Below are 23077 nucleotides of genomic sequence, written 5' to 3'. Positions count from 1 at the left end.
AGCTGTGCCGGGGCTAAGCATAACGCCCAACGGCCTTTGGTACACAATCTCATGTCGATTCTTCAGGGATACTAGTTACCCACGTAGAGAAGGTTTCCCTGGTGTGTTTTAAAGCAACGAACAGGAGACGCGCCGCGAACGAGAGTTGTTACCACTTGTATCCTTCTGAAGGACCAAAAATCAGGCCACAGAATCGCAAAGCGTCAACCAGCAAATCATGAGCCACGTCATAGACCAAAACTTGCTAAGCGCCGGCTTTCCTCACGGGCCGACGCATGCAGGGTTGTGGATGCAAGGGATCTGGCGTGGGCCGAAAAAGGAACAAATCATAGTAGATAGATTTGGCTTGGTTGATGTTACATGGCCGACGGGGTACACACATGCATAGTTACATGGTACGTGCATATAGCATGATCTTCAACTTGGACTGCGTTGCTGGACGGGGAAGCGACACGGAATTAAGCCCGTCTGAAGGCCAAAATCGGCCACTCTTATGAAACCCCCCGGCTCATAAAGGAGCCCTTTGACGTTTTTGAAGCCGATACAAGATTCAAGGTTTTGAATCGCACTTCGCAGGTGCAGATCCGTAGTTTAATGAAGAGTGTCTCGACTTGCGGCCCAGCGGCGGAGAAGTATCGGACCATTTGTGACGATTTCTATCTGATCACCCGTGGTTTCTGGAGATGCTTCACTGTGTCTCCGGAAGAATTCAACGGCGCAGCAGCTTGAACTCGGCGAAGGTTGCATGGGGCGTCGTAGAAATTATATGGAACAACCGGGGTGCACAATGCTCTCGCTCCAAACACTCATCAGCACTTCCGAGATCGTCATGGCATGGGGAACGGTTCCGATATTCGAGCGAACCCCTTCTTCCTATGATTCATATATGCCACACTTGATTATTTTAACGAACCAATCATTCTAGTGTGCGCAGCGGGCGATCTGCGCCGTTTCCCGTTCCCCAGGCATGTTAGGGAAATTTGGAGATGGGAAAGAGTGTACTTTCGCTTGTAACTAGATGCATTTTGCTGAACCCCAAGTTTTCGCCCTTGAAGCACCACCCCTGCCTTTTCAGAGCATATGTACGGAGGAGACTGTACTGTAGACATGGACAAGCATGGATTCCCGCTCCGCGGCGAGACCATAAATAGAACACGCGCTATTCCGCTTTGGGAAATATTGATGTCGTCCGAATCACTACCCTCTACTTCGCCTCTTCCAGAGTGCGGCGCCATGGCTTTTCACCCTTCATCCCTCCCATTAGAGCATAAGCGGCCGGGAGGGCAGAAGAAGAGACGTCAAAATGGCGAAGGGTGTTCTTACTGCCTTGGGACCTGTGCGTCAAAACTGAATTTTTAACGCTTCCCGACTCTGTGTTTGATCTTCCGACGCTCCGAGCCAATGTATACCCATGTTTGACCGTTGGACACAGCGGATCAGACTGGTTACCGGGCAGCACACAGGACACAGGTTTTAAAACATCGATCTATATCTTCCCCTGCGCCTTTTGCTGTATCATCAGGTGACAAGGATGCATTAGTCCATGCTGTGCTCTCGCGTCTCCAACCCGACATTTCCAGAGTTGAGCTCTTCGCTCCAACTTTGGTGGACCTTGCCCTCCCTTCAGCCCCCAATTTCCCTTCCACGGCTACCCTCAGCACTACATAATCCCCTAATTGCAATCATGGCTATGTTGGTCAATGCTGTCCCCACTCGTGTAGGCAGGTACCTGCACGGTGGCTCCGTTCGTTCACTTTTTTTTTTTTTTTTTTTTTTTTTTTTTTCTTTTTTCCCCCCCAAACCCAGGCCCGTTCCTGATCCCTCCAGGCACATGCACTTAAACTTTCTGGTTTGATATATATTACTTCCTGTCTATAACCTTTCCTTTATATTCAACTATCTTGATTACCCTACCAGGATTTACGGTCTGGACATGGCACTAGGAGAAGGCCCTTACTACCCCCAAGCATGATATATGCCGATATCCCCGAATTCAGCAACCCCTACCTCTCTACATCTATGGGAACGTCATAAGCTATTCTATACGTTTCGTACCTTTCTGGTGGATGTATTTATATAGCTTTGTTTGCTTCCTCCCTTATTGCTCCACCATTCGGTCTACGTGGGCAACCAATACTGTTGCTTTGCCCTAAATTTTCACTTTCAGAAATCTTTTGCTATCTATATTTACACACACTCGTTTTTTGAAATTAAAATTGAACGCAGACCTCCTTTCCACAAATTTCGCTGCTTGCCCACAGGAGCATTCAAATTTGAAGGAATGGAATGTTGAGAAAAGGCGAAAATTGTTTTGGTATATCTCACATTCGTTCCTCAAGCTTCGCTCGTTTATTTGTCAATCGCTTGGAGGCACTTTGTAGCCTGAGTAATATTTCGTCGAGGGTTTGCGGGACATCCTTGAATCATATTTTCGAACCGGACAACATTCACAGCTTCATTACGGTTTGAAAAATATAGCTGCTTCGAGATTGCGGGACACTCTCGCTGGGAAATAAAATGCAACAGTTCGGTTTCGCCACTGGGGATACCTCATCCCGAGAAGGGCATAAAAGTATTTCCAATGTGCCTCTTTATCGACGGGCTGTATTTATGCTAACTATCGTTCCTAGGTTTCGTTTTCGTTGATGAACATAATAGGCATAAACGTCTTAAGGGTTAGTTCTTGCTCCGTACCTATAGCCACAACCTAAGCTAACCAGTTCTAGTGACAAGAGCCTGCAGTGGCTGTCGTAAACGAAAAATCAAGTGTGATTCGGCAACAAGCAATATATGGCCCTGTGCTGCATGTACTAGATTGAAGCTCGTCTGCATTCCGCCAAATTGGAATGCTCAGCATGAAAATTCTTTATATGGACAGGACTTTGATCCGCTGCGATCATTAATTCAACCGAGCAATTTTGACAACTTACCGCAGCCGGCTTCCACCACCCAAAATAGCTACAATTTAGGCCAATTCCAGTTCGAATTCTGTTGTCAGAATTTGGATGAAGTGCAGTCCGTTAGCAACAGTACCACTCGGATACCACAACCGCAGCCACAGCCGTACTTGGGCCATTCCGAGAATCAAATTCAATTTCTAACAGACGATGGCTCAGCTAAAAACAGCCCATTGCAGCAACCGTTCAGTTACATCCAACCATCTACTTACACTAATGACTATCCTCCACTTAATACTGAGATCGTTCAACCTGCTACTACTTCTGTTACTGCTACCCTATCTACCCCATCACCGTCCGTTTGCTCCGTATCTTCGAGCCCTATATCCTCACGGAAATTTGAACCTGCACCATTGAAGAAGTGCAAAGAGCTTACAGTTAAATGTTTGCCGAGTATATTTGGGCCGTTGAAAATAGACGAGAATGGAATTGGTGAGTCTCGCGACCATTTTTCCCCTACACTGGTAGAACATTCAGTTAACCTATTCCATTTAGCACCGTATATCAGCCAACAAACAAGAGTTGAGAGCCTACCTACGCCTACATCTCCATGCAAAGAGGACGATGCTTTTCTGTCAACTTATGCTGAGCCAAGTGGTTCCATTGCTATACCACCGGAGCTGATGCCCTGTGAAGAGGAAGCCAATAGCTATTTTGAGCTATTTTTTGATAAAATCCATCCTTATATTCCTGTGATTCACCGGAGTGATTTCTATCGGCAATGGCGATCCGATAAGACCGCTATATCCCCATTGCTTCTTGAGGCAATATTTGCCTGTGCCGCAATGGTATCCGAAAATCACACAAAGGGCGTTCGGTGGCTCAATTTGGCAAACAGTAAGTCGTTACGACCCACTTCCTGTACGCCTGCTGACTTTTTAAGAACATAAGCCGGCCTTTTTGGAGGCGCCTCGGCTTAGCACAATCCAGGCGCTTCTGCTGCTTCTAAAAGCCCGTGAATTTGCACCCAAAAACGGATTTTATTACCGATCATGGCAATTAGTGAAAACAATGGTCTCAATGGCTAAGGACCTTGGGCTTCATGAGCATTATAGTAATCACACTGGCGACAAATCCTGTGGTATCGATTCAGCGGAATGCCTTATCAAGACAAGAGTTTGGCAGACGCTGCTCATTGCGGAAGTTTTGATTGGTGCACCCCAAGGTGAGCGAAACAGCGGTTACCAAACATAAAGTTATTGGGATCTAGTTTTCTAACATTTGGCCGCATGTATAGGATTGAACGATTTCGGTGTAGACACCGAAACAGTGGAAACCCGCACCGCCTGGAATGTTTCCGGCTTGGATGCTTACGAAACGGAAAGGTCGCGACTGTATGCTTATTTTGTACGAGTTGCATTGAGCATAAGGCGTTTCATTGGTACCTATAAACAAACGAGCAAGCAAGATGATTGGATTACAGATCCTCGCTTCACCGTAAATAGTGGTTTGCTTGATGAGTGGGCTACCAACTTGCCTGAAGATCTGCAGATTGTTTTCCCGTCAGGCAGTACTTCCCCTTGGCTTTCATCCCATTACATGGGCAACTTGAACCTACACTTTCATCTTTCAGTTATATTACAGTACCGTCCGCAACTTGCAACCTCGGCGCGCGATACGTCTAACATGTGGAAATCGCACATGTCTAGGTGCTATTCTTCAGCGAAAGCTATTTACCATATCCAAGACGCAATTATATCGTCCTGTGGGCTGAGCGGCCTGGGATACATGCAAAGAGGTATCCATTTAACAGTGTACTGCATTTTGACATGCCTCACGGTACACTTGGTAAGTTCGCAAGATACAACAGTGTCACCAACAATGTGCTGATTACAAGTGTCTCCTGTTATAGACAGCTCTCGCCTCTTCGGATGTAGACTTTGCTTCCGATGCAAGTTTGTATTTCTCGCGCCATATGCGTCTCCTTGAGCGGTGTAGCCAGAAGTGGTCTCTGCCAGATATCCACGCGCAACTTGACTCTATCAGAGCTACGCTATCTGCGGATCCAACCAAGCCATTTGAGCTTGCATCGTCGTTCGTGCTTCCAGCGGCCACCAAGCAACCGGATCCAACGCAAAAGGCCAAGTCTTTACATAGGGATGGAGGGGGAATCGCCCATAGGCAAGATAGAAAACACACGGGGAATGTTACTCTTGCGATGCCTTCCCCGATCCAAGTCCCGGACAAAATAGAACAGGTACCGACTACGCCACCTCCAATGGTGTTTGAAGCGTTGTCAAGTGACACGGCCATGGATCCGTCGCTCAACGTTTACATGGACGGTATCGGTAGCTGGGACCCAACCCGTCTTGTCACGTAAGTTCACAGATTCTTCCAAAATCTCAATGGATCTAGAAGCGGTATGACTAACCTGCCTTTGTTTCTCAGGCAATGGGACTTAGAACTTTCTCCTAACGAAAGTTTGAGCCCAACATCATCTCTGGCATCAATAGTAATACCTAATCACCACAATATTGACTACTGCTTCCCTACCCAGCTTGTTTCGTCCTCTCCTGCTTCTCCTTTTCAAAAGGAGTTACCATATTACACATATGATTTCGACCACCCTTTTATGTCCATGTCTGCTCAAGAGTGGAACAAGGAATTTGCTCATGTTTACACCCCGCAGGGACTAAAACGAAAATGGGAGGGAACAGATACTTTTTTAGAAGAGTCATACGCGGCAAGAAACATGTGAAGTGGATGCGCAGGTCGCCCTCCTCTCACCTGGCACTTGATGAATGACTTCATTACATTTATATGGATTAATGATGGGTGAATATCCATATCCAGGATTAATGTGTTAGGGGTAAACTCTAATTTTCCTATCTCTATTCATTTTGATTGTTTTCCCTAGTTTTCGGTGTTGAGCATCCTAGTTTATAGCTGTACTCTGTTCAGTTCAGCCTCTTTTCATCTCCTTGACCATATTTTCTGGTTTTGAGGTATGAATTAGAATCTAAGACACCATTGTTGGGTGGCATCCGCTATATCCAAATGTGTACAATAATAGTCGACGTCTGAGATTTGGGGTACGGGATACCATTGGCTTAGCTGGTCTAGCATATACCATCGTAAAGGAATAGTCTTGACGTACATAAGCTGTGATCGAATGGAAAACAGCTGACGAGCAAGCGACAAAATCTCAACTTCGACCTCAGCGCTTATAAGAGGTCCAAAGCGTCCTGCCGATTTCCAGTGACCAAAAGCCGATGCACGATAAAATTGGGCTGGTTTGTATCATATCCCCCCACTCTTCCCACTCGCCATATGTTTCATGGCTCGCGTAAAGGGTGGCCGATTTCCCTATGACAACCAATTTGCTTGCGGTGCGGTTCCGTGGAAGTTCAGGGACACATAGAACTTATACTATGCGACTCGGGCCAAAATATCGTCCCTAGCGCTTGGTTCCAGATGACTGAACATCAGGTATCGCTTCATGGGACAGGTAGCTTGAATTCAACGCATAACTCCGTGTGGGTAATCGAAACACTTTATTTTCCCCATCCCAATAACTCTCTAAGTCTTCCGGAATGATGTTTCAGATCCGTTCACCCTCTCCGGCTAACACCAATTCTCTCATCTCTGCTTCTGATAATCCTTGCCTTATCACCCGGTAGGGGTTTCAATTCATCATTCGGATCAACAGCTCCGGATTTATTCTCGCTGTTCTTGGCCACGTTCTGCTGCTCTTGTTGCTGCTCCTGTTGGCGAAGACGGGCTTCTTCAAAGGCCAAGATATCTTCGGATGTGACAGTTATAACGGTTGGCTTGCGGCGAATCATCTTGTAGTTCTCTGCTTTTTCTTGCTCGCAGAGTTTTCGAGGTGTGGGCTTTGATTTCCGCTCGCAGTGGAGCTGTTGATTGCAAGGCAGCCCAAATCTTTGGCCAAGTGGTTTCAAGAGGCTACAAAACGCGCAGCGATTATGGCCTCTATCCGAAAGGTATATCTAGCAGAGATGTTTGTTTCCTGATGGATAGAGAGAGAGGAGCGGTCTTGCGTGTTGGGCGAAGCATACCGTTCGACGCTCGATGCCTGGGAAATGCCAAGCCCAAGCAGCCAAATCACGTGGTTTTGACGTCGGGGAAAGATTTCAATCCGGCGAATCCACGACCTGATTGTCTCCAGCCTGTCGCGGTCTGACTCCTGGAGTCGAGCAAGTGGAACGCAACAATGGCAACCAATATGGCGCCAAGGAATTGTGCCGTGTCAGCGCTGCAATTCAGAAACAGAACAATTGCTGGTCTGAGAGCTGCCCGGGGATTCTCCTCAACATCCACAAGGTACAACGAGCCCGGCGATGGTAAGTGACCTTTTTTTCCTACCTGTGAGACATTGGGAAGACGGAATCGGAGCCGTCTTTCTAGAGTAAAACCTCTAAGGAACAAATCGAACTAATAATCTTGGTCTTCTTTTCTATAGAATCCCCCAGACGCCCCTCGAATGCGACCTTCGACCAGACCGCCCGTCGCCAAAACACCAAGTCACTCCTCCGGGAGGTTTTCACGAAATCGTCCTCCCCCGCCTCTGATCGTCCGTTATTTCGGTCGTTTAAACCCCAATCACCATCCGGACCTGTAGATGCCCGGAACCTGGGCGCAAATTCGCCTCATTCTGGCAGGGCCGAAGGGGCGGTGCGTCTTGCTCCTCTTTCGTTCAGAAATCTTCCCCGAGGAGGTCGACCACGGGGTGGCGGCCGCAATCCAAACCAAAGTCTCTTGATGGCGGCCAATGCCATGTCTCGCAGACAGCGTGGACGACCAGGCCTGAGGCCCAAAGTTGCTCGCCGCCGAAGAAACGCTTCATGGCAAGCTGAGTCCGAAGATGTCGATGAGTCGGTAAAGTTATACGATAAAGAGAAGGAAGAAAAGGCTCGTCGGAAACCCGAGAGGTACGATCCAGATCCGTACAATGTGGACAAACTGAAATCTACCTGGCCGACGTTACCGATGTGTGAGGGCGGCAGCATCGTCGCCAACGCTGGAAGTGTGATGGAGAAATTAAATTGGATGGGCGAACGGTACGTTGGCTCGTTTGAGCCACCGCAAGAGCTTGCCAAACGGATGTATGAGGGAAAGAGAGTTCTATTCAAGAGTGAGGAAGAGAAGGCAGAAGTCCTAGAACTTGTTCAAAATATGGTTACCGAGAAAGCAGAAAGGTTAACAGAGCGCAAGGGACAAGTAGTAGAACCAGAAGACGCCAGCTTCGAGGTTGCCAGCGATTCAGAGCGAAAGGGTCTCGTTGGTACGTTGGTTCAAGGAAAATACGATAAACCGCTCGTGGATCGCCAGTCCGTCGGTAATTCTCCTGTCGTCCAGAATGTCTTAAGAAATTTGACCAACAACGGGACGTACCAATCTGCGCAGGCGGAGAAGTTCCTGGAGAAATTTATGAAAGGCTTGCCCGCTCGTTTGAGGAATCCACAGCCAAAAAATGCATAGAAAGGATCCTTTGAGGTTGTATGCATGTAACATTAGACTTTAAATGTGTATTTTCTTTCCATCTTCTTTTCATATTGATTATGCTGGGAAAATCTACGGCATGGCTAGAATGGAGTATTTTTTTTTTTTTTTTTTGAATAGGCTCTGTAAATAACACAATTATTCGAATAATATTTCACGAGCCCACATTGGGGCCGGCATGGTCTTCGCTGCTACGGCATCACTCTCTTTCAAGGGCCTTCTTTGCCGACTCGAAAGCATCCTTGACATCTTTTTGACCCTTCTCCGCAAGTTTCTCCATCTGTTCCAATGCCTTGCGTAGGTCATCAGGCCTCACTGCTTTCTTATTCCCCAGCGCCTTTAATTTCTTATTCATATTCGCTCGAGCATTTTTCACTGAGGCAGACGCCTTTTCCATGGCTGCTTTCGCATCTTTGACGGCTTGGTCGCGCGATTCGCGAGTTGGCGGCGGAATAGGGAGGTTAAGCTGGAGTTTGTTATGCGGATCAGGCTGAGGGTTAAGAGAGAGCGACGGCACAGCCTGAAGAGCGGAAGTGATTGGCTTGATGAACTAGAATGCCGCATCAATTAGCCTCTGGAAGTTTGGAAAAGGAAAACAGAAAGCAATAAAGAGAGCATACCTCCTCCTCTCCCACCAATATCGTAACCATTCGGCCGCCTTTTGGAATAACCTGCGCCAACTCACTCAATCGCACCGTCTCCTTCTCTTTCCCAGAGCTCGCGCTCGTCTTGAGGGTCACCCGTACATTTTCGATGAGTTCTGGATTCAATCGTCCACCGACCCGGAGCTTAGAAACATCTTCTTTTAGACGTGACAAAGCATCTTGGATACCATTGGATAATGATGAGAAATCGAACGGGTCCTCGCCGTTACCATCTGCGGAGGGTTCTTCCGAGGCATGGGAGGATTTATCTTTCTTCTTTTTGGAGAGTGCAAAGCTAGTGGAGAACGGACGGGCGCTGTGGAGTGTGTGAACGGTAGCTCGGGTGTCCAATGGGCCTGCTCTTATGTTGAAACAAGCTCGAGACCGGCTGGCATGGTGACGGAGAGGCTGGATGACAACGGGGCGCGCGCTGATGCCATGATTGCATCTGCAAAGTGCGCGTGCAGCTCCGTTAAGCCCTATTCTGAATGGAGGAGACATGGTGCATGTGTAGTGGATTTGGCTCTTCACTTATATTGAAGTGTTAACGGGGATGGAGCCAAAAACATTGATAGCTAAGCGCCAAGAAAACGCCCAGCCGCGGCGGAGTGGAGGAGCGGAGGGAGGAAGCGAGCGGAGAGCATATCTAAAGCCTCAGAATCTCCGTCGTTTGTTAAGGCGAAGCATCTCTACGAATCCTATCCACTGCATTTTGGAAAGGGAGATGGAATGAGAAAATTCAGACACAGTCTATCCATTTGCAAGTCGTGAAAGAAAGCTCCAGAGGCGCTACCTACAACAATGGATCGGGCATCTCAAATAAATGTAAAAGAACACAAAATAGCAAGAAAAGTACCTAATCAAAAGCATAAAAGAACGCGCATATCCCTTTTTAGAACCCCGTAAAACAGTCATGCAAGAAACATTAGAAAAGTAGTTACCATCCCATTCATGCACTGGGGTCTCGTATCAGGTAAAAAAGCGTAAGTCTGTCATCAGCATTTGCATGTCTTGCTGGGAATGGCGAGACATTCTTCTTTTTCCCTTTTTGGTTAATTATGCAAGGCATTTATCGTGTGGCCATAGCCTTGGTAATGAGTCTCTTGAGAGCAAGCTCCTTCTTCTTGAGATCCTCAGGAGAGGAGTCCTCAATCTCAAGCTGTGCCATGGCGTCGCTGAGAGCGGATTCAATCTTGTCCTTGGTGCCCCGCTTGATCTTGAGGGACATGGATGGGTCGGAGACGATCTCTTCAACGCGAGTGATGTAGGATTCAAGTTGCTGGCGGGCCTCAAATCTCTTGGTGAAAGCCTCGTCGGAGGACTTGAACTTGGCAGCCTCTATAAATGAAGTTAGTGCCTATTTTTACAGTTAAAACTCGACTTGATTGAGGAAAGCTTACCGTTGATCATGTTCTCGATCTCAGTGGTGGACAGCTTGCCGACAGCATTGGAGATAGTGATGTTGGCGCTGCGGCCAGAGGACTTCTCAGTAGCAGTAACCTTCAAGATACCGTTGACATCGACCTCGAAGACAACCTCCAAAGCAGCATCACCGGCCTTCATTGGCGGGATAGGGGACAGGGTGAATTCACCCAAGGAGGTGTTGTCATCACAGTTGGTACGTTCACCCTGGAAAACAGGAAATTGCACGGTCGTCTGGTTGTCAACGACGGTGGTGAAGGTGCGCTTCTTGATAGTTGGCACGGTCTGGCCACGGGGAACAACGGGAGCGAAAATGTTACCCTCCATGGCAACACCAAGAGAGAGAGGAACAACGTCCAAAAGGAGGAGGTCTTGGGTATCAGCAGAGGTGGCCTGGCCAGACAAGATACCAGCCTGGACAGCAGCACCATAGGCGACGGCCTCATCGGGGTTGATGCTCTACATAAACCGTTAATACTGTCTTAGTGATAGATGAGGATTGGATAGAGTAGTTAATTCTTACCTTCTCGAGCTTCTTGCCATCGAAGAAATCGCTCAAGAGTTTCTGGATGCGAGGGATACGGGTGGAACCGCCAACGAGGACGATCTCATGAACTTCGCTCTTGTCCAAAGCAGCATCCTTAAGCACCTGCTGAACAGGGTCCAGTGTGCCAGCGAAGGCCTTGGCGTTGAGATCCTCGAAACGGGCACGAGTGATCTGAGCGTTGAAGTCTTCACCGTCGAACAGCGAATCAATCTCGACAGTGGTCTGGGTAGCGTTGGAAAGGGTACGCTTGGCACGCTCGCAAGCAGTTCGGAGGCGGCGGAGGGCTCTGGCGTCACCAGAGAGATCCTTCTTGGTCTTTCGCTGGAACTCTTTCTTGAAGTGATCGAGGAGGTTGGTATCAAAGTCCTGGCCACCAAGATGGGTATCACCAGCTGTAGCCTTGACGGTGAACACACCACCCTGGATGTTAAGAAGAGAAACATCGAAAGTCCCACCACCCAAATCGTAGATGAGGACATTGCGCTCCTTGTCAGACTTTCCGGATCCCAAGCCATACGCAATAGCAGCAGCAGTGGGCTCGTTAATGATACGGAGAACATTCAATCCAGCAATGGCGCCAGCATCCTTAGTGGCCTGACGCTGGTTGTCGTTGAAGTAAGCTGGGACGGTAATGACAGCTTTGGAGACCTTCTTACCAAGCTTGGTCTCCGCAACCTCTTTCATCTATACAACGCAATGAGTTAGATCCAATGCCCAATCGTCAAGTGTACCTGGGGGCCCATATCCGGCGCATACCTTCATAAGAACCATGGAGGAGATCTCCTGAGGAGAGAAGGTCTTCTCCTCACCAAGATAGCTAACCTGAACCATGGGGTTACCACCCTGGTCGACAACTTTGAATGGCCAGGACTCAACATCCTTCTTGACAACGGGGTCCTCGAATCTTCGTCCAATAAGACGCCTGCCCAAGCTGTCAGCATCACCCCCCCGCTATGTGGGAAAAAAGATAAACTCACTTGATATCGAAGATAGTGTTCTCGGGATTCATAGCAGCCTGGTTCTTTGCGGCCTCACCGATCAAACGCTCCTCGGCGCTGAAGGAGACGAAAGAGGGGGTTGTGAAGTTACCCTGCTCGTTGGCAATGATTTCTACGTTTGTGCCCTCATAGTTGGCAACGCAAGAGTAGGTTGTGCCTAGGGTCGGAAGCCAGTCAGTTTTCCTCATTCCACTCCACTTCCACAGCGATTCAGATAGCTCTGCGACTCACCAAGATCGATGCCGATGGCACCCTCGTAAACCTCAGTAGACATTTTGGACTGGGAAGGTATGAAAAGACACTGGCAGCTTGCCTTGCGAAAAACACACACGAAAAAAAGTAACTCTTGAAAAGAATCAAAAGTGAGAGGACGAAACACCAGATCCCAGAGACTGAGAGGGGATGAGAGTAATGAATACTCTACACGAAGGAGAAGAGTGAGCGTGATGTTTTGGAGGAGAAAGTGAAGCGACTCTGAGAACTCGGCTCGTAATTTAAAAAAAAAATTCAGCGACAAAAAGTTTAAAAACTCTAAATCTTGCAAAAACCTTGCCGTAACTTTGCCATTTTGTCTGTATTGTTACCGTGGGTTTCTCGGGCTGCGCTAAACTGCATTCGGCCTAGTACATGTCTCTTTATACATCAGGAGAAAAGGGGATATTATATGAAAGGTAAAGCCGAGCGCATAGAATATCGCCATGCAAATGGCGAGTTGCTCCTCTTGACCATAATTCCAAGCCCATCCGATCCATGCCGCTGAAAAGATTCTTCAATGATACACCACTGGAACACCCCCCCGAACTTTCACGCCAATCCCACAGAAGCTCAACCAAAGGCAAAGCAACCTTTGTAAATCCCTAAGTGTGACCAACGAGCCAAGTACTTTTACGCTGCAATCCTTCCTTGCAACGGTGAATCCGAGGCAGACCACCATCTTGTTGCCGTCGAGCATACCCACAGACGGATACATCACCTGTGCATAACATGAACATACAGGGTAAAAGCCTCGTATTCCACCCCGGGTCCATTAGGCGTGGATAGATTCACAAGCCCTCTCCCAGGCGCAGCGTGCATCTCAATATCAACTTTAGTAACTCCTGGTCCTAACCTAAGCTCATACTTAGGTATTGTGAAATCCGTAGACCGTACTGGTGGCCCAATCGAAGGTATTTTCTGGCTTCCAACGGTCACAGTGAGCTGAGTCTGGCGCTCAAGATTGCTTGATATAACAGTAGGTCGGAGATACAAGAGGTTGTGAGAGAAGGGAACACTCAGAGTCACAGATTGTCTAGGCGTAATACAGGAGGAAGGAATCTCCAGATTGAACTTCGGTCCGTTTTCCGTGCGGAGATTTACATGAGTGATTAAGCGTGAGCGAGGCACTACTAATTATAAATTAGCTAACAGTGTTGACTCGCGGCGAACAACGGCTAGTAGACTGTGAATACGTACCATATCTCCGTGGTGGCCAACCTGTGGCTGGCCCAGCAGAAGGCTGGCTCGGGTTGACAGACTTATGGGAATTCATTTGAGCGGCAGCTCCGGCTGAGCGCAAGTAAGGGCCATTCGGTGTTGGAGTAGCGGCAGCGAGAGCCGGTGAAAGTCCATTTGATTGATTGTTGACTTCGTTGTGTGGAGCAACATTGGGTGCCACTCCTCGGGGAGATTGGCTCGGATGACCTTCGATCTTGGGCTTAGGTGTTGGAGGACCGGACGCCGGTTGCTGTAGAGGGGTTTGGCTTTTCGCGGCAAATGGCGCCCGGTCACGCAAAACCCTAGTGGAGGTAGGTGGCTGAGAAGGCGTTTCTGTACGACCAGAACCGGCTCTAACAAGCTCTTGCTGTCTTCTAAGGGATTCACTGTCGACACTGACACCAAGATGTTGCTTATCGCCAGTGGCTTCTGCAGATTTACCGGGGAATTTCAACGTAAGTTTCTGGGAACTTGGTTCCGGGGTCTTGGTGGTTCCCACTCTGAGTTTGATGCGAGTTGGGCCGCCCTCGCTGGCTGGAGCTGGCTCAGGTACGGCTCTCCTTGCTGCCTCAAGGCACCGGAGGAAGTGTTGCTACGTTGGGGTTAGCCGAATGGGCAATGTTTTTACAGGAGTTCTGGCATATGGTACCTCAAGTTCGCCAGCCAGTTCAACAATAGCACTTCCATCCTCGTTAAATTCTCGAGCATTTCGCCAGATATAACTGACTTCATCGGCAAAGGCATCCCAGGTCCTAAATGGCGAGATCCTGGGAGTATTTTTCTTTCGGGCAGTGCCACGAACATTTTTCAAGATGGTCCTCAAAGAGGTTGGGTGCTGGATAAAGTCGTAGTATTCCTTGTATAACGTGCGGTCGGGCTTGGACAGAAAAGGAAAGAATACTTCTTCGCCACTTGGAGATGGTCAGTATGGTATCTAACAGATAAGAGTGCGACATGGGTGGCGAGGTATACTCTTCATCTTTCAGGCGAATCATCTCAGATATGATTCTTTCTTGGGCTTGATCGAAAGTGTCTCCTTCAAAGGCATGGTTAGAACACTCGCTTGGCTCAACCTCACGATCTGTCGTTGGAGTGCGATGTGTATGAGCCTGTCCATTTCTCCGAGAGGTCGCTTCACTCTGGTCGGTCCGAGAACTTGATCGTTTGGGGGGAGGCTCTGTAGACACGTCCTCCTCTTCCTCCCCCTCCCCATCGTCCTCATCCTCGTCATCGTCCGGCACCGGTGCAGAAAACGGAACATATTTCTCATCCTTATAAGCCGGGTTGCTCTCGCTCATAAATGCAACAACAATTTTGCGAATCCGTTCAGCATTAGAGAATAGGGTCGATCCCTTCTCATTGTAGGACTTCGCATTGCTGACCATCCTGCGAAGGTCGGCTTCGAGAAGGGTGAGGCAGGGATATTCATGATTTCGGAGCTTCTTCTATATATTGGAAATGAGGAATGCGTCAGCCAAAATCCCTTACTGGGCGGATATCCGCTAGGCTTGCCAGGGGTAATGGCAGACAGCGGATAACGTACGTACCTCAATTATATCCAAGGCAAGAGGAAGCCGGATAGCCGCGAAATACTCCGGAAATTTATTCTATGGAGAGCCACCTGGTTAGCATGAACGAACTCATGGCAGGAGAAAGGAGGACTTCATAGGGGGGGAAACGCACTCGATCAGGAAGATGTAGGAATTCCGGCGAGATAGGATTGTGACTAGATGATAGAGCAGCCGAAAGTTAGCCCTTCGCGCAAGACCGGGAAGAGGCAAGCGACCACATTCGAGGAAGGGACTCACTATTTGTCCTTCGCCGCCTTTATCCTTTCGAGTAATTCCAACCCGCCCTTGGTGGTTTGCTCGGGAGTCTCGTCTGTTTCTGGAACATAGGTCTATGGACGAGAGCAACAGAGATCATTAGTTAAACAACATGTACCAGAAAAGGGAAAACCGCTGCTTCGGATCTGAAGGTGGGAGGGACTGTGAAGGCTGGTTATGTCATACAAGCAGAGGTACAGCAGGAGTTGAGAGCTGGGGAAACAGATTGGATCCAGCCGCGAAACATAGTTGCTGACCGCGCCGCTTGACAAAAGCATGATTTCCACCCCATAGTTAATTGACAGGACCAAAACCACTCCTTGTTAATGAAGCTGGGGCCATTGTTGTTGTGCTCCAGCCACAGACAATGCCTCAGGGCGCGCTTGTGAGGAAGTGTTGGAACTTACAGTGTATCTTCGCCGCTTCGGAAATCTAACTGGAGCCTCTTGAGGCCCTGCGGTGCTGGCTCGCCGTTTCGGCGGCATGGCTCTTATCACTGGTTGGCGTCGGCGAGGATCAGGGCTGGAGCTTTCAAACTCAGGAAATCAAACCAGAGCAGACTGGCAAACAACCAAAGGACATGGAGTGCACAGGCTTTTGAGTAAGAGTCTAGGAGCCCAAAAAAAATGCAGGACCAGAAGCCAAATTTACCGAAAACGACTGAGTTGCGACTGCAGCTCGGTTTGCGAACGCGACTTGGGACTTCAAGCAATCGCTCTGGGGACGTTTCGGGGGCGTCGGCGCTTTGAGAGGCTAGTGACTGTGGCTTGTTCGAGTAGTCACGTGGTTGAATGATTGTCCATGGATGTACTCCGTACAGAGTACCCAGAGCATTGCTTCATTGCAGAGGATCAGTGTGTTCAACCATCTAGCACAATCAAAACACAAAGTGATGATGGAATGACCTTTCCCTGTGTTGTTGCTGTCAGGGCCATGTCAAAGCCACGGAGACACTCCTTTTCCCCCCTTGTTGAGCATGATTGTCTTGTTCCTCTATGAACAATAAGGTTTGGAGTGCGTAACTTTTTCTCACAAAACTGTTGGCTGTTTTGTTTTGTTCGGGGTGCCGGATTTATCATTTTCACCCAATCAGAAGCCAGTTCAAGCTTGCTTTCCCACTCCCACTAGCGCTAGTTCGCTGTAACTTGGTATTGTCGCTTCTGTTTGGTTTCCGCGTCAATAATACCATTGATGCCGCCCTCATTCATCCCGCTCTGCTGTGTCGGCTTTTATCAGGACACTATCACCCCTCCATTCCTGACACTCTTCTTCAATCCCTCCCTGCTCAAGACTCATACCAGCTGGAACTTAAGTCCTGCAAAATTCACATTCTTTTAAACCGGCCCCAGTAAGCCAATTTTCTATTTTTCGCGCCCCATTTGAGTACCCTTGTGCCCTTTACCTCCCCTCATCTCCTTCGGGGGCGCTTGATTGAGCTTGCATGCTGAAATCCCCCCGTATCTTTCTGTGTCATCCAGCTGCTTCGGTCCGAAATATCTGGAGAATTTTTAACTAACACCGGCTCCGATCATAAATTACAGCGCAATTCAGCACGACACCAGCTCCAAACTCTCTCTGTATACCCCGCTCCAGTTCTCGCGCCGATGCCCCGCGCCATGGATATCGACCTCTCCCGTCGCAACAAGAAACCGCGGCTTCTCCTGGAAGCGGAAAGAGAAGAATTGGAAGAATTCATCGATTCAATTCACTACTCGTCCAGGTACGGGATTTTTTTTTCTAGGGTCGATCCACAATAAGCCCTCGGCTCTAACTATCACACAAAAGGTACTCCGATAGTGAATTCGAGTATCGTCATGTCCAGTTACCGAAGAATATGTTGAAGAAGATCCCGCCAGAGTACTTCGACCAGTCCAAAGGAACTCTCAAGCTTTTGTGGGAGGAAGAATGGAGAGGTCTGGGTATTACACAGGTAACACCGCACATATAAAGTTCACCGCTTCAAGAGCCAATCTGACCTTTCATTCAAGAGTCTGGGCTGGGAACACTATGAGGTCCACGAACCAGAGCCACATATTCTCCTATTCAAGTGAGTCTGGCTTTTACCCCCGGCTATCATGGGGAGTTATCACTAACAGCACCCACGGCAGGCGCCCGATTAACTACCAGCCCCCAGCTCAGTAATGATAGCAATACCTCCTCCGTAATGATTCATTCCAGGCGTTCTTGACTTTTTTCACGGGATCCCAGTTGGTTTGGTAACGAATACCATTTTTGTTCAGTAGCATGGGTTAGCGCGCGCAATTGATCGATTTGATACGGAAGAAAAAGTATGTACATGATCTGGGCTTTGTTTGTATTTTTGCACTCGAATTCCTTTCTGTGAGAGTCATCCCAGAGGCAACAGCCTCAGCAAACCCTCCCCCCCGCGGCGCAGTGACTGCCTCTTCTCTATCATTCCAGCTTAAAACAAAATACTCCTGGTTGCGTTGGAAAAGACCTGCCCCCGGCACGGGCCCCATCTTACACAACGCTCTTCTCAAGCCATTCTTCCCATTGTTGGGGGGTGAACTTGCTGTCAATAGACCTTTCTTCGATGCCCTTCGCCCAGATGCTTTTGTTAGACCTTGGATCAATGTTGCTCCGTGTTCAGGGAGGAAAGGCTCACATCAAAGAAAACAGTTGGAGTCACATGGGCTCCTACGACTCTGTTTGACTACTTCTTCCTTAGCCTTTTGCCAAATGTTCCCTGGTCAAACAATAGAGACACACCTTTGTCAAAAACTTGATGTCGTTAGTCACCTGGTTTCCAGTGTTAAGCGACCCGTCTGGCCCCGGCCTATCACTAATTTTGAGCAACCAATACACCTCTCCTTCGTCCAGACCCGTAACTTTGGAGGCTAGCGCTGCCAATCTCTTGTACGTATGGTTTCTCGTCTCGTTCACGACGTTCACGTCAAAATATTCTTTCTGGGCCTTGAAAAGGGCCTCGCTGAAGTCCCAGAACTTCGAAGGCTCCAGCTTCAAAACCACAAGCGCGGCTTCTTGGGTCAGAGTTGAAGAGGGATGCCAGGGTTGGACTTGCGGACGGAAAATAACTTGTAGATATGACCTGTATTTCTTCCGGATGATAGGGATGACGGAATTGTAGAATGTGTCGAAGAATTTGGCGGAGTACTACCCTCGAAATGAGTTAGAAAGTATATGTACTGTACATATGTATTCAAAATGACCTTTTAAGGATATCCATGGCTCTCGACATACCGGACAGACATAGTCAAGATCTGAACGAGCCCAATTTGGCCCCGGTTAGCTTCAGTGCACTCTGCCCCACGTGAAATCACTTACAGATCTCGAGGGTATGCCGTTGCTCAGTGATCCCCGAAGAAAAGAGTTTCAGCCCTGCATACTTTGGTGGAAACGACATGGTGACGGCGGAAGCGTTTTCAATGACTTAGTTCCAGTGGGATACTATACGGTAAGGGTTTCCTTAGATACTATAATTAGGAAGTCGATGCAATCGATGTAGTCGTACAGTTGAGACCCCGCGTCAAGGAAGATGGTCGGCGAGCGTGGGTCAGGATCTTGGAAGATTCTATTAACTACGTCACTGCCCGTGCACTAAGTTCCCTCCACACTGTAGAGCATCAAAAGCAGAGGCTCGTTCAAGAGAATCTAGTGATATTTGGATTTCGATTCTAAAGATTATCACTGATAAAACAACATGCTTTTACCGAGTAACGCCTGGTCCTTGTGTAAAGGTATCTCGTGTATATGTAAAGCCCGCCCATTGATAGTTCCGGATTCCCCCAAGAGAAGGAGAGAAAAGAAAAGAATTATGTAAAGACGATATGGGAACGCCGACTCCTGCCTCCACCCTATTTATAGTCTGAAGAACTGAGTTACGGGCTGGAAAGAATGAATCGAGAAGCTTGTCGAATAAATTATTCGCAAGAGGTCTTTCGGGTATTAGGTGGAAGAGCCTAAGTTAAGTAGTTTATATCAATATCGCATCCAATCCAAACCGCTTCCGAAGGGTCATATAGTGCATTAACATGGACAATACAATCCCCTTTTTGGCCTCGTATAGAGACCATGCCCCACACGAAAAAGCAGCCTCGTGGTATAGATTGGTTTGGCGGCCTGTTTCGCAACAGCTGTTTAAAAGTATCCGCAGCCGCCATGAAATCAGGGTCTGGTTCGGGAACGGTAGAAAGAATAGATTTAAAGCTCGATTTCTCATCAGAACGGAGCTGAGGTGAGGTTTCAATTTTGGGAATAGCCCCTTTCAAAGAGTCACTGGCAGAATAATTCGATTGTTTCTGTGACAGAGCTGTTGACCCGGGATCTCTAGCGCTTGAAGGAGATGATGCGCGCTGTGAAGATCCACTTTCTTGATGTTGCTCCTGAGCTGGGTTTGAATTATCCGCAAGAAACGATCTAAGTTTCGCTATTTTCAATTTGAAAAATGTCTGTCCTGCCCCAACCAAAGAGAGGACAAAGGCTGAAGGGACTATGATATCCCGAAACCTGGCCCCTTCATCCATTGGAATTTGGCGTGTCACTGTATCGACAGTGCCGTCGTCGTGAATTTCAAATCTTGCAAGTGGACGGCAACAATCAGTACAGAAGTGGGCGCATATCACGAGAGATGGTATATACATACCCAAGATGGCGGTACTCTGGGGGTGCTGTGGTCGGAAATATTGGGTTAAGCATGGCTTGGTTGATCCAAGAAGGCTGGCCTAGCCGGTCGGAGACCAGCGGATGCCTCGTCAGAATCGTATGCACAATATCTGCCAGCTCAGCTACTCGACCGTTAGCCAATCGAGACAATGCGATCCCACCTGACCTCCTTTCACGTACCCTGCAATTCTGATAACCACTGCTCATCCTCTGCAATCTTGACAAAGGCCGTCCACTCCGGGCCGTCTCGGGTGTAGCGTGGGCCGTCCACAAGGCTCGGCATGGCCAACGGAATAAATAACGGATCTCGGTCATGTTCTGCGCGATCTTCCCTATCGGGTACTTTTTGCTCCGTCTCCCATTCGATTTGTGACTCCTCATCCTCATCCTCATCGCTGTCGTCAAGAAAGTTGAGAAAAGGCCTCCAGACAAGCTTGTTCCATGCGGCGATGGCGAACCCGTAGGCTAGACATTTGAAGAGAAACCGCCTTCAATACCAGTAAGCTAAAGTCATGTAAGGAAGGGGTAGTAGGGAAGCATGATAATCAACCTTCGCGCCGGAGCCTGCTTAAACCTGACCCTTTTGACCTTTACCAAGCCATCCTGACGGTGTAACAGTCGGCGAAACGGCGGAGAAATCAAAGGGCGACTACGAATGAGTTGTTGGCGAATGGGGAAGAATCGTATAGGAAGCGGAATCATCTGGATGAAGTTCGGGATGGAAATCGCATATTGAGGGGAGTTGACCGCGGAGAGATCGGGGGGTAATATGTCCTCTCTGTTATGCGCAGTAGAACTGAACGAACAAATGTTGAAAGCTTCGGGTCTAATAAATGAAGATAGAAATACTTAATTTTCCAACACTTTAAATAAGAAAAGAATGGCTGCAGAATTTCAGCGATAGAAGGTCGGCAGACCGCTCAAAAAGTGAACAAAGTCGGCGGCCGATCAACCCCGTCACTCATCTCCTTACAGCGGCCTTGCGCGCCAAGCCCCATCATCGTCGCTGATCAGATGCCCAACGACAACCCGTCCTCACCCACCCATACCAAGCTCTGTTTGAGCAGAACGGCCACAAAGCAGGTCTTAGGCTATCATCTTCGAGCTCGTTTCTAAGATTTAAGATTTAACGTACCCTCCTGTGTGACATATTTCTAATTCTTCCGCAACGACACACCGGGGCGCGGTTGAAAGGCCCGGGCCCATGCCAGGATGAAAAAGCTCCTCCCCTACCTCATAGTAGGCTTCGCCGCAGCAGCTACAGCATTTGCCGAAGATGTGACGATTTTTATGCCAGATACTACACCGACCTCCGGCACTCCAAGTGACCGGCAAATCCGCCCGGATGTCGCTAGACTGGTGCTCGCGAGACGGCTGGGATGGCCCGGAAGCTCGTTGGCTGGACACGTTGACGAGGGTATATTACGAGATTTAAATGAATTTGGAGGGCAACAACCTACATTATTTGGAGATTCAGATCAAAGGGAGAACCATCACAAGCTGCTTGTTGTAGTACAAGGGTTTGACCCAGTTGAGGGTATGCGATCTGTGCCAGACATTCCTCAACCACTACGACGATCTATTCTAACTGATTGCTTGATGTCCCAGATGCGCACATGCAAACAAAGCTTGATCGTGTCAGAGTAGCTGGGGCTGAACGTGACTTTATGGAGACTACGTTTCTCAGCGGTCTTCTCTCAGAACCCTCTCCGCGGAGACCTACGTCTCGAGTATGCTCATATCAATGGGAAGTAGACCAATTGACAGCGGCCGATTTGGTGTTTAGAAATAAGGTATGATGAATGTGGTAATTTCTTTTGCCTGTTGGCTGACGAATATCGTAGGAAGGATTAGACTGTCCTTCAAAAACGCCGTTTGTTGAGCAATTCATGAACACGCTTTTCGAAGACGGTGATATGGAAAGCTTCCGGAGCGTTGTGCGTACTTATTTCGGAGATGCATCCCCCGAGCCTGGACAGCAAGTCTCCGCCATTCTCAGGCTCAGCCCTCTGCCCAAGGTAAGCAGTAACGCCAGCATCGCGTTCGGTAACAAGAACAGCTACTGAACGCTTCTCTCAGCACCCGAACTCCCTCTCCACCTATAACCATATCTTCCCGGTTCTGGCTCTCGCAGAGACGTCTATAATGGAAACCACCGTCGTCGCGTTACCCGGCAACACCTGGAAAACGTCTGCATTCACGAATCTAGATTCCGCCGTCCAGCCACTCGCGGACTCACACAAGCGCCAGCCCAGTCAACTTTACTCGGCCCTTCCCCGCGATTCAAATTCCACGAAACCCGATGACAAGCTCTCCACCCTCCTCCCTATCTGCTACGCGACCAACGAAACCTGCAACGCCCGCACCAACTCCTGCTCCGGCCATGGCTACTGCTATCTCAAGCGCCAGGGCGCCGCCAAAGGAAGCGAATGCTACGCATGCAGATGCCTCCGCACCGTCGATCACACCAATTCTAAAGACGGATCCAAGAAAACAACCCAATGGGGTGGACCGGCTTGCCAGAAGAAAGATGTGAGCATGCCATTTTGGCTATTGGGTGGATTCACGCTGCTATTGGTTGTCAGCATCTGGTTGGGCGTGGGACTGCTGTGGCAGATGGGACAGGAAGAATTGCCGAGCGTGCTGAGTGCTGGAGTTGCGGCTCCAAAGACGCAGAAGTGATGGATTGCTTATGGATGTCTGCATTCTTCCTTTGAACCATATACGGAGTACACGTACTCCTACTTACTCTCCACGCCATGTCGCTTTTTATTGTGATGGGGGTACGTATTTAAATTGCGAGTCCGATCCCCTGAAAACTTCCCCCCCGCGGGGGCCCATTTTTTTTATATTTTTTTTCCCTTAAATTCTGCCGGCATCTGGTTGTACATGAAGTAATATGGTTATCCCAGGGCTTCCTTTATTTTTGGTCTCCTGTATAATAAGTGCATGACATTTGTTGGGCCATGTACGTGGTTTGTGTTACAAAAGAGCGGTCACATGCTAGCTGCTATTTCCATATTCCGATACACCGGGTGTGCTACGAGAGAACAGTGTAGCTTTGGCATAAATGTGAAGAGTGCTTGATTGCTTTGGCGCAATA

General features: G+C 48.6%; 11 protein-coding genes across 11 annotated transcripts; 4 read left to right on the top strand and 7 right to left on the bottom strand.

Moving 5' to 3' along the window:
• Window positions 1–1204: 1204 nt before the first annotated feature.
• CIMG_10901 (uncharacterized protein) lies at window positions 1205–2267 on the bottom strand (the record flags this gene model as incomplete). Its single annotated transcript, XM_012358940.1, has 5 exons — window positions 1205–1334; window positions 1450–1660; window positions 1803–1872; window positions 2056–2118; window positions 2229–2267. 5 exons carry the CDS (start codon window positions 2265–2267, stop codon window positions 1205–1207), a joined length of 513 nt encoding a protein of 170 aa, XP_012214363.1.
• Window positions 1912–6044, top strand: CIMG_02266 (C6 zinc finger domain-containing protein). Its single transcript, XM_001248494.2, has 7 exons — window positions 1912–2572; window positions 2631–2675; window positions 2727–3794; window positions 3841–4122; window positions 4195–4745; window positions 4810–5273; window positions 5346–6044. Exons 1-7 carry the CDS (start codon window positions 2518–2520, stop codon window positions 5653–5655), a joined length of 2775 nt encoding a protein of 924 aa, XP_001248495.2. The 5' UTR covers window positions 1912–2517; the 3' UTR covers window positions 5656–6044.
• On the bottom strand, window positions 5984–6923 carry CIMG_10902 (uncharacterized protein). Its single transcript, XM_012358941.1, has one exon. It carries the CDS (start codon window positions 6740–6742, stop codon window positions 6509–6511), a length of 234 nt encoding a protein of 77 aa, XP_012214364.1. The 5' UTR covers window positions 6743–6923; the 3' UTR covers window positions 5984–6508.
• A 171-nt stretch (window positions 6924–7094) lies between these two features.
• On the top strand, window positions 7095–8602 carry CIMG_02267 (uncharacterized protein). Its single transcript, XM_001248495.2, has 2 exons — window positions 7095–7261; window positions 7381–8602. The coding sequence occupies exons 1-2, from the start codon at window positions 7132–7134 to the stop codon at window positions 8397–8399; spliced, it is 1149 nt and encodes a 382-aa protein (XP_001248496.1). The 5' UTR covers window positions 7095–7131; the 3' UTR covers window positions 8400–8602.
• Window positions 8450–9606, bottom strand: CIMG_02268 (ribosome recycling factor domain-containing protein). Its single transcript, XM_001248496.2, has 2 exons — window positions 9041–9606; window positions 8450–8970 (listed from the first exon to the last, which is right to left on the bottom strand). Exons 1-2 carry the CDS (start codon window positions 9563–9565, stop codon window positions 8620–8622), a joined length of 876 nt encoding a protein of 291 aa, XP_001248497.1. The 5' UTR covers window positions 9566–9606; the 3' UTR covers window positions 8450–8619.
• A 189-nt stretch (window positions 9607–9795) lies between these two features.
• On the bottom strand, window positions 9796–12500 carry CIMG_02269 (hsp75-like protein). Its single transcript, XM_001248497.2, has 6 exons — window positions 12263–12500; window positions 12011–12188; window positions 11790–11955; window positions 11010–11717; window positions 10465–10945; window positions 9796–10402 (listed from the first exon to the last, which is right to left on the bottom strand). The coding sequence occupies exons 1-6, from the start codon at window positions 12303–12305 to the stop codon at window positions 10134–10136; spliced, it is 1845 nt and encodes a 614-aa protein (XP_001248498.1). The 5' UTR covers window positions 12306–12500; the 3' UTR covers window positions 9796–10133.
• A 67-nt stretch (window positions 12501–12567) lies between these two features.
• CIMG_02270 (uncharacterized protein) lies at window positions 12568–15949 on the bottom strand. Its single transcript, XM_001248498.2, has 8 exons — window positions 15738–15949; window positions 15313–15404; window positions 15188–15230; window positions 15052–15111; window positions 14477–14949; window positions 14154–14415; window positions 13484–14096; window positions 12568–13416 (listed from the first exon to the last, which is right to left on the bottom strand). The coding sequence occupies exons 1-8, from the start codon at window positions 15813–15815 to the stop codon at window positions 13001–13003; spliced, it is 2037 nt and encodes a 678-aa protein (XP_001248499.2). The 5' UTR covers window positions 15816–15949; the 3' UTR covers window positions 12568–13000.
• Window positions 15950–16934: 985 nt separating this feature from the next.
• Window positions 16935–17472, top strand: CIMG_02271 (cyclin-dependent kinase regulatory subunit; the record flags this gene model as incomplete). The annotated part of the gene is made up of 4 exons (XM_001248499.2): window positions 16935–17050; window positions 17116–17260; window positions 17319–17377; window positions 17439–17472. The coding sequence occupies 4 exons, from the start codon at window positions 16935–16937 to the stop codon at window positions 17470–17472; spliced, it is 354 nt and encodes a 117-aa protein (XP_001248500.2).
• A 107-nt stretch (window positions 17473–17579) lies between these two features.
• CIMG_02272 (uncharacterized protein) lies at window positions 17580–18825 on the bottom strand. The gene is made up of 5 exons (XM_001248500.2): window positions 18637–18825; window positions 18553–18572; window positions 18061–18465; window positions 17957–18004; window positions 17580–17889 (listed from the first exon to the last, which is right to left on the bottom strand). The coding sequence occupies exons 1-5, from the start codon at window positions 18713–18715 to the stop codon at window positions 17812–17814; spliced, it is 630 nt and encodes a 209-aa protein (XP_001248501.2). The 5' UTR covers window positions 18716–18825; the 3' UTR covers window positions 17580–17811.
• A 136-nt stretch (window positions 18826–18961) lies between these two features.
• CIMG_02273 (uncharacterized protein) lies at window positions 18962–20726 on the bottom strand. The gene is made up of 4 exons (XM_001248501.2): window positions 20525–20726; window positions 20155–20462; window positions 19955–20096; window positions 18962–19887 (listed from the first exon to the last, which is right to left on the bottom strand). Exons 1-4 carry the CDS (start codon window positions 20674–20676, stop codon window positions 19272–19274), a joined length of 1218 nt encoding a protein of 405 aa, XP_001248502.2. The 5' UTR covers window positions 20677–20726; the 3' UTR covers window positions 18962–19271.
• A 305-nt stretch (window positions 20727–21031) lies between these two features.
• On the top strand, window positions 21032–23074 carry CIMG_02274 (uncharacterized protein). Its single transcript, XM_001248502.2, has 4 exons — window positions 21032–21511; window positions 21583–21767; window positions 21819–21992; window positions 22054–23074. The coding sequence occupies exons 1-4, from the start codon at window positions 21187–21189 to the stop codon at window positions 22654–22656; spliced, it is 1287 nt and encodes a 428-aa protein (XP_001248503.1). The 5' UTR covers window positions 21032–21186; the 3' UTR covers window positions 22657–23074.
• The last annotated feature ends 3 nt before the right edge of the window (window positions 23075–23077 follow it).

The sequence above is a fragment of the Coccidioides immitis genome (assembly GCF_000149335.2).
Source record: "Coccidioides immitis RS genomic scaffold supercont3.1, whole genome shotgun sequence".
Classification (NCBI taxonomy): domain Eukaryota; kingdom Fungi; phylum Ascomycota; class Eurotiomycetes; order Onygenales; family Onygenaceae; genus Coccidioides; species Coccidioides immitis.
Note: the sequence above shows the minus strand (reverse complement) of the source record. Positions and strands in the feature narration are given on the sequence as shown.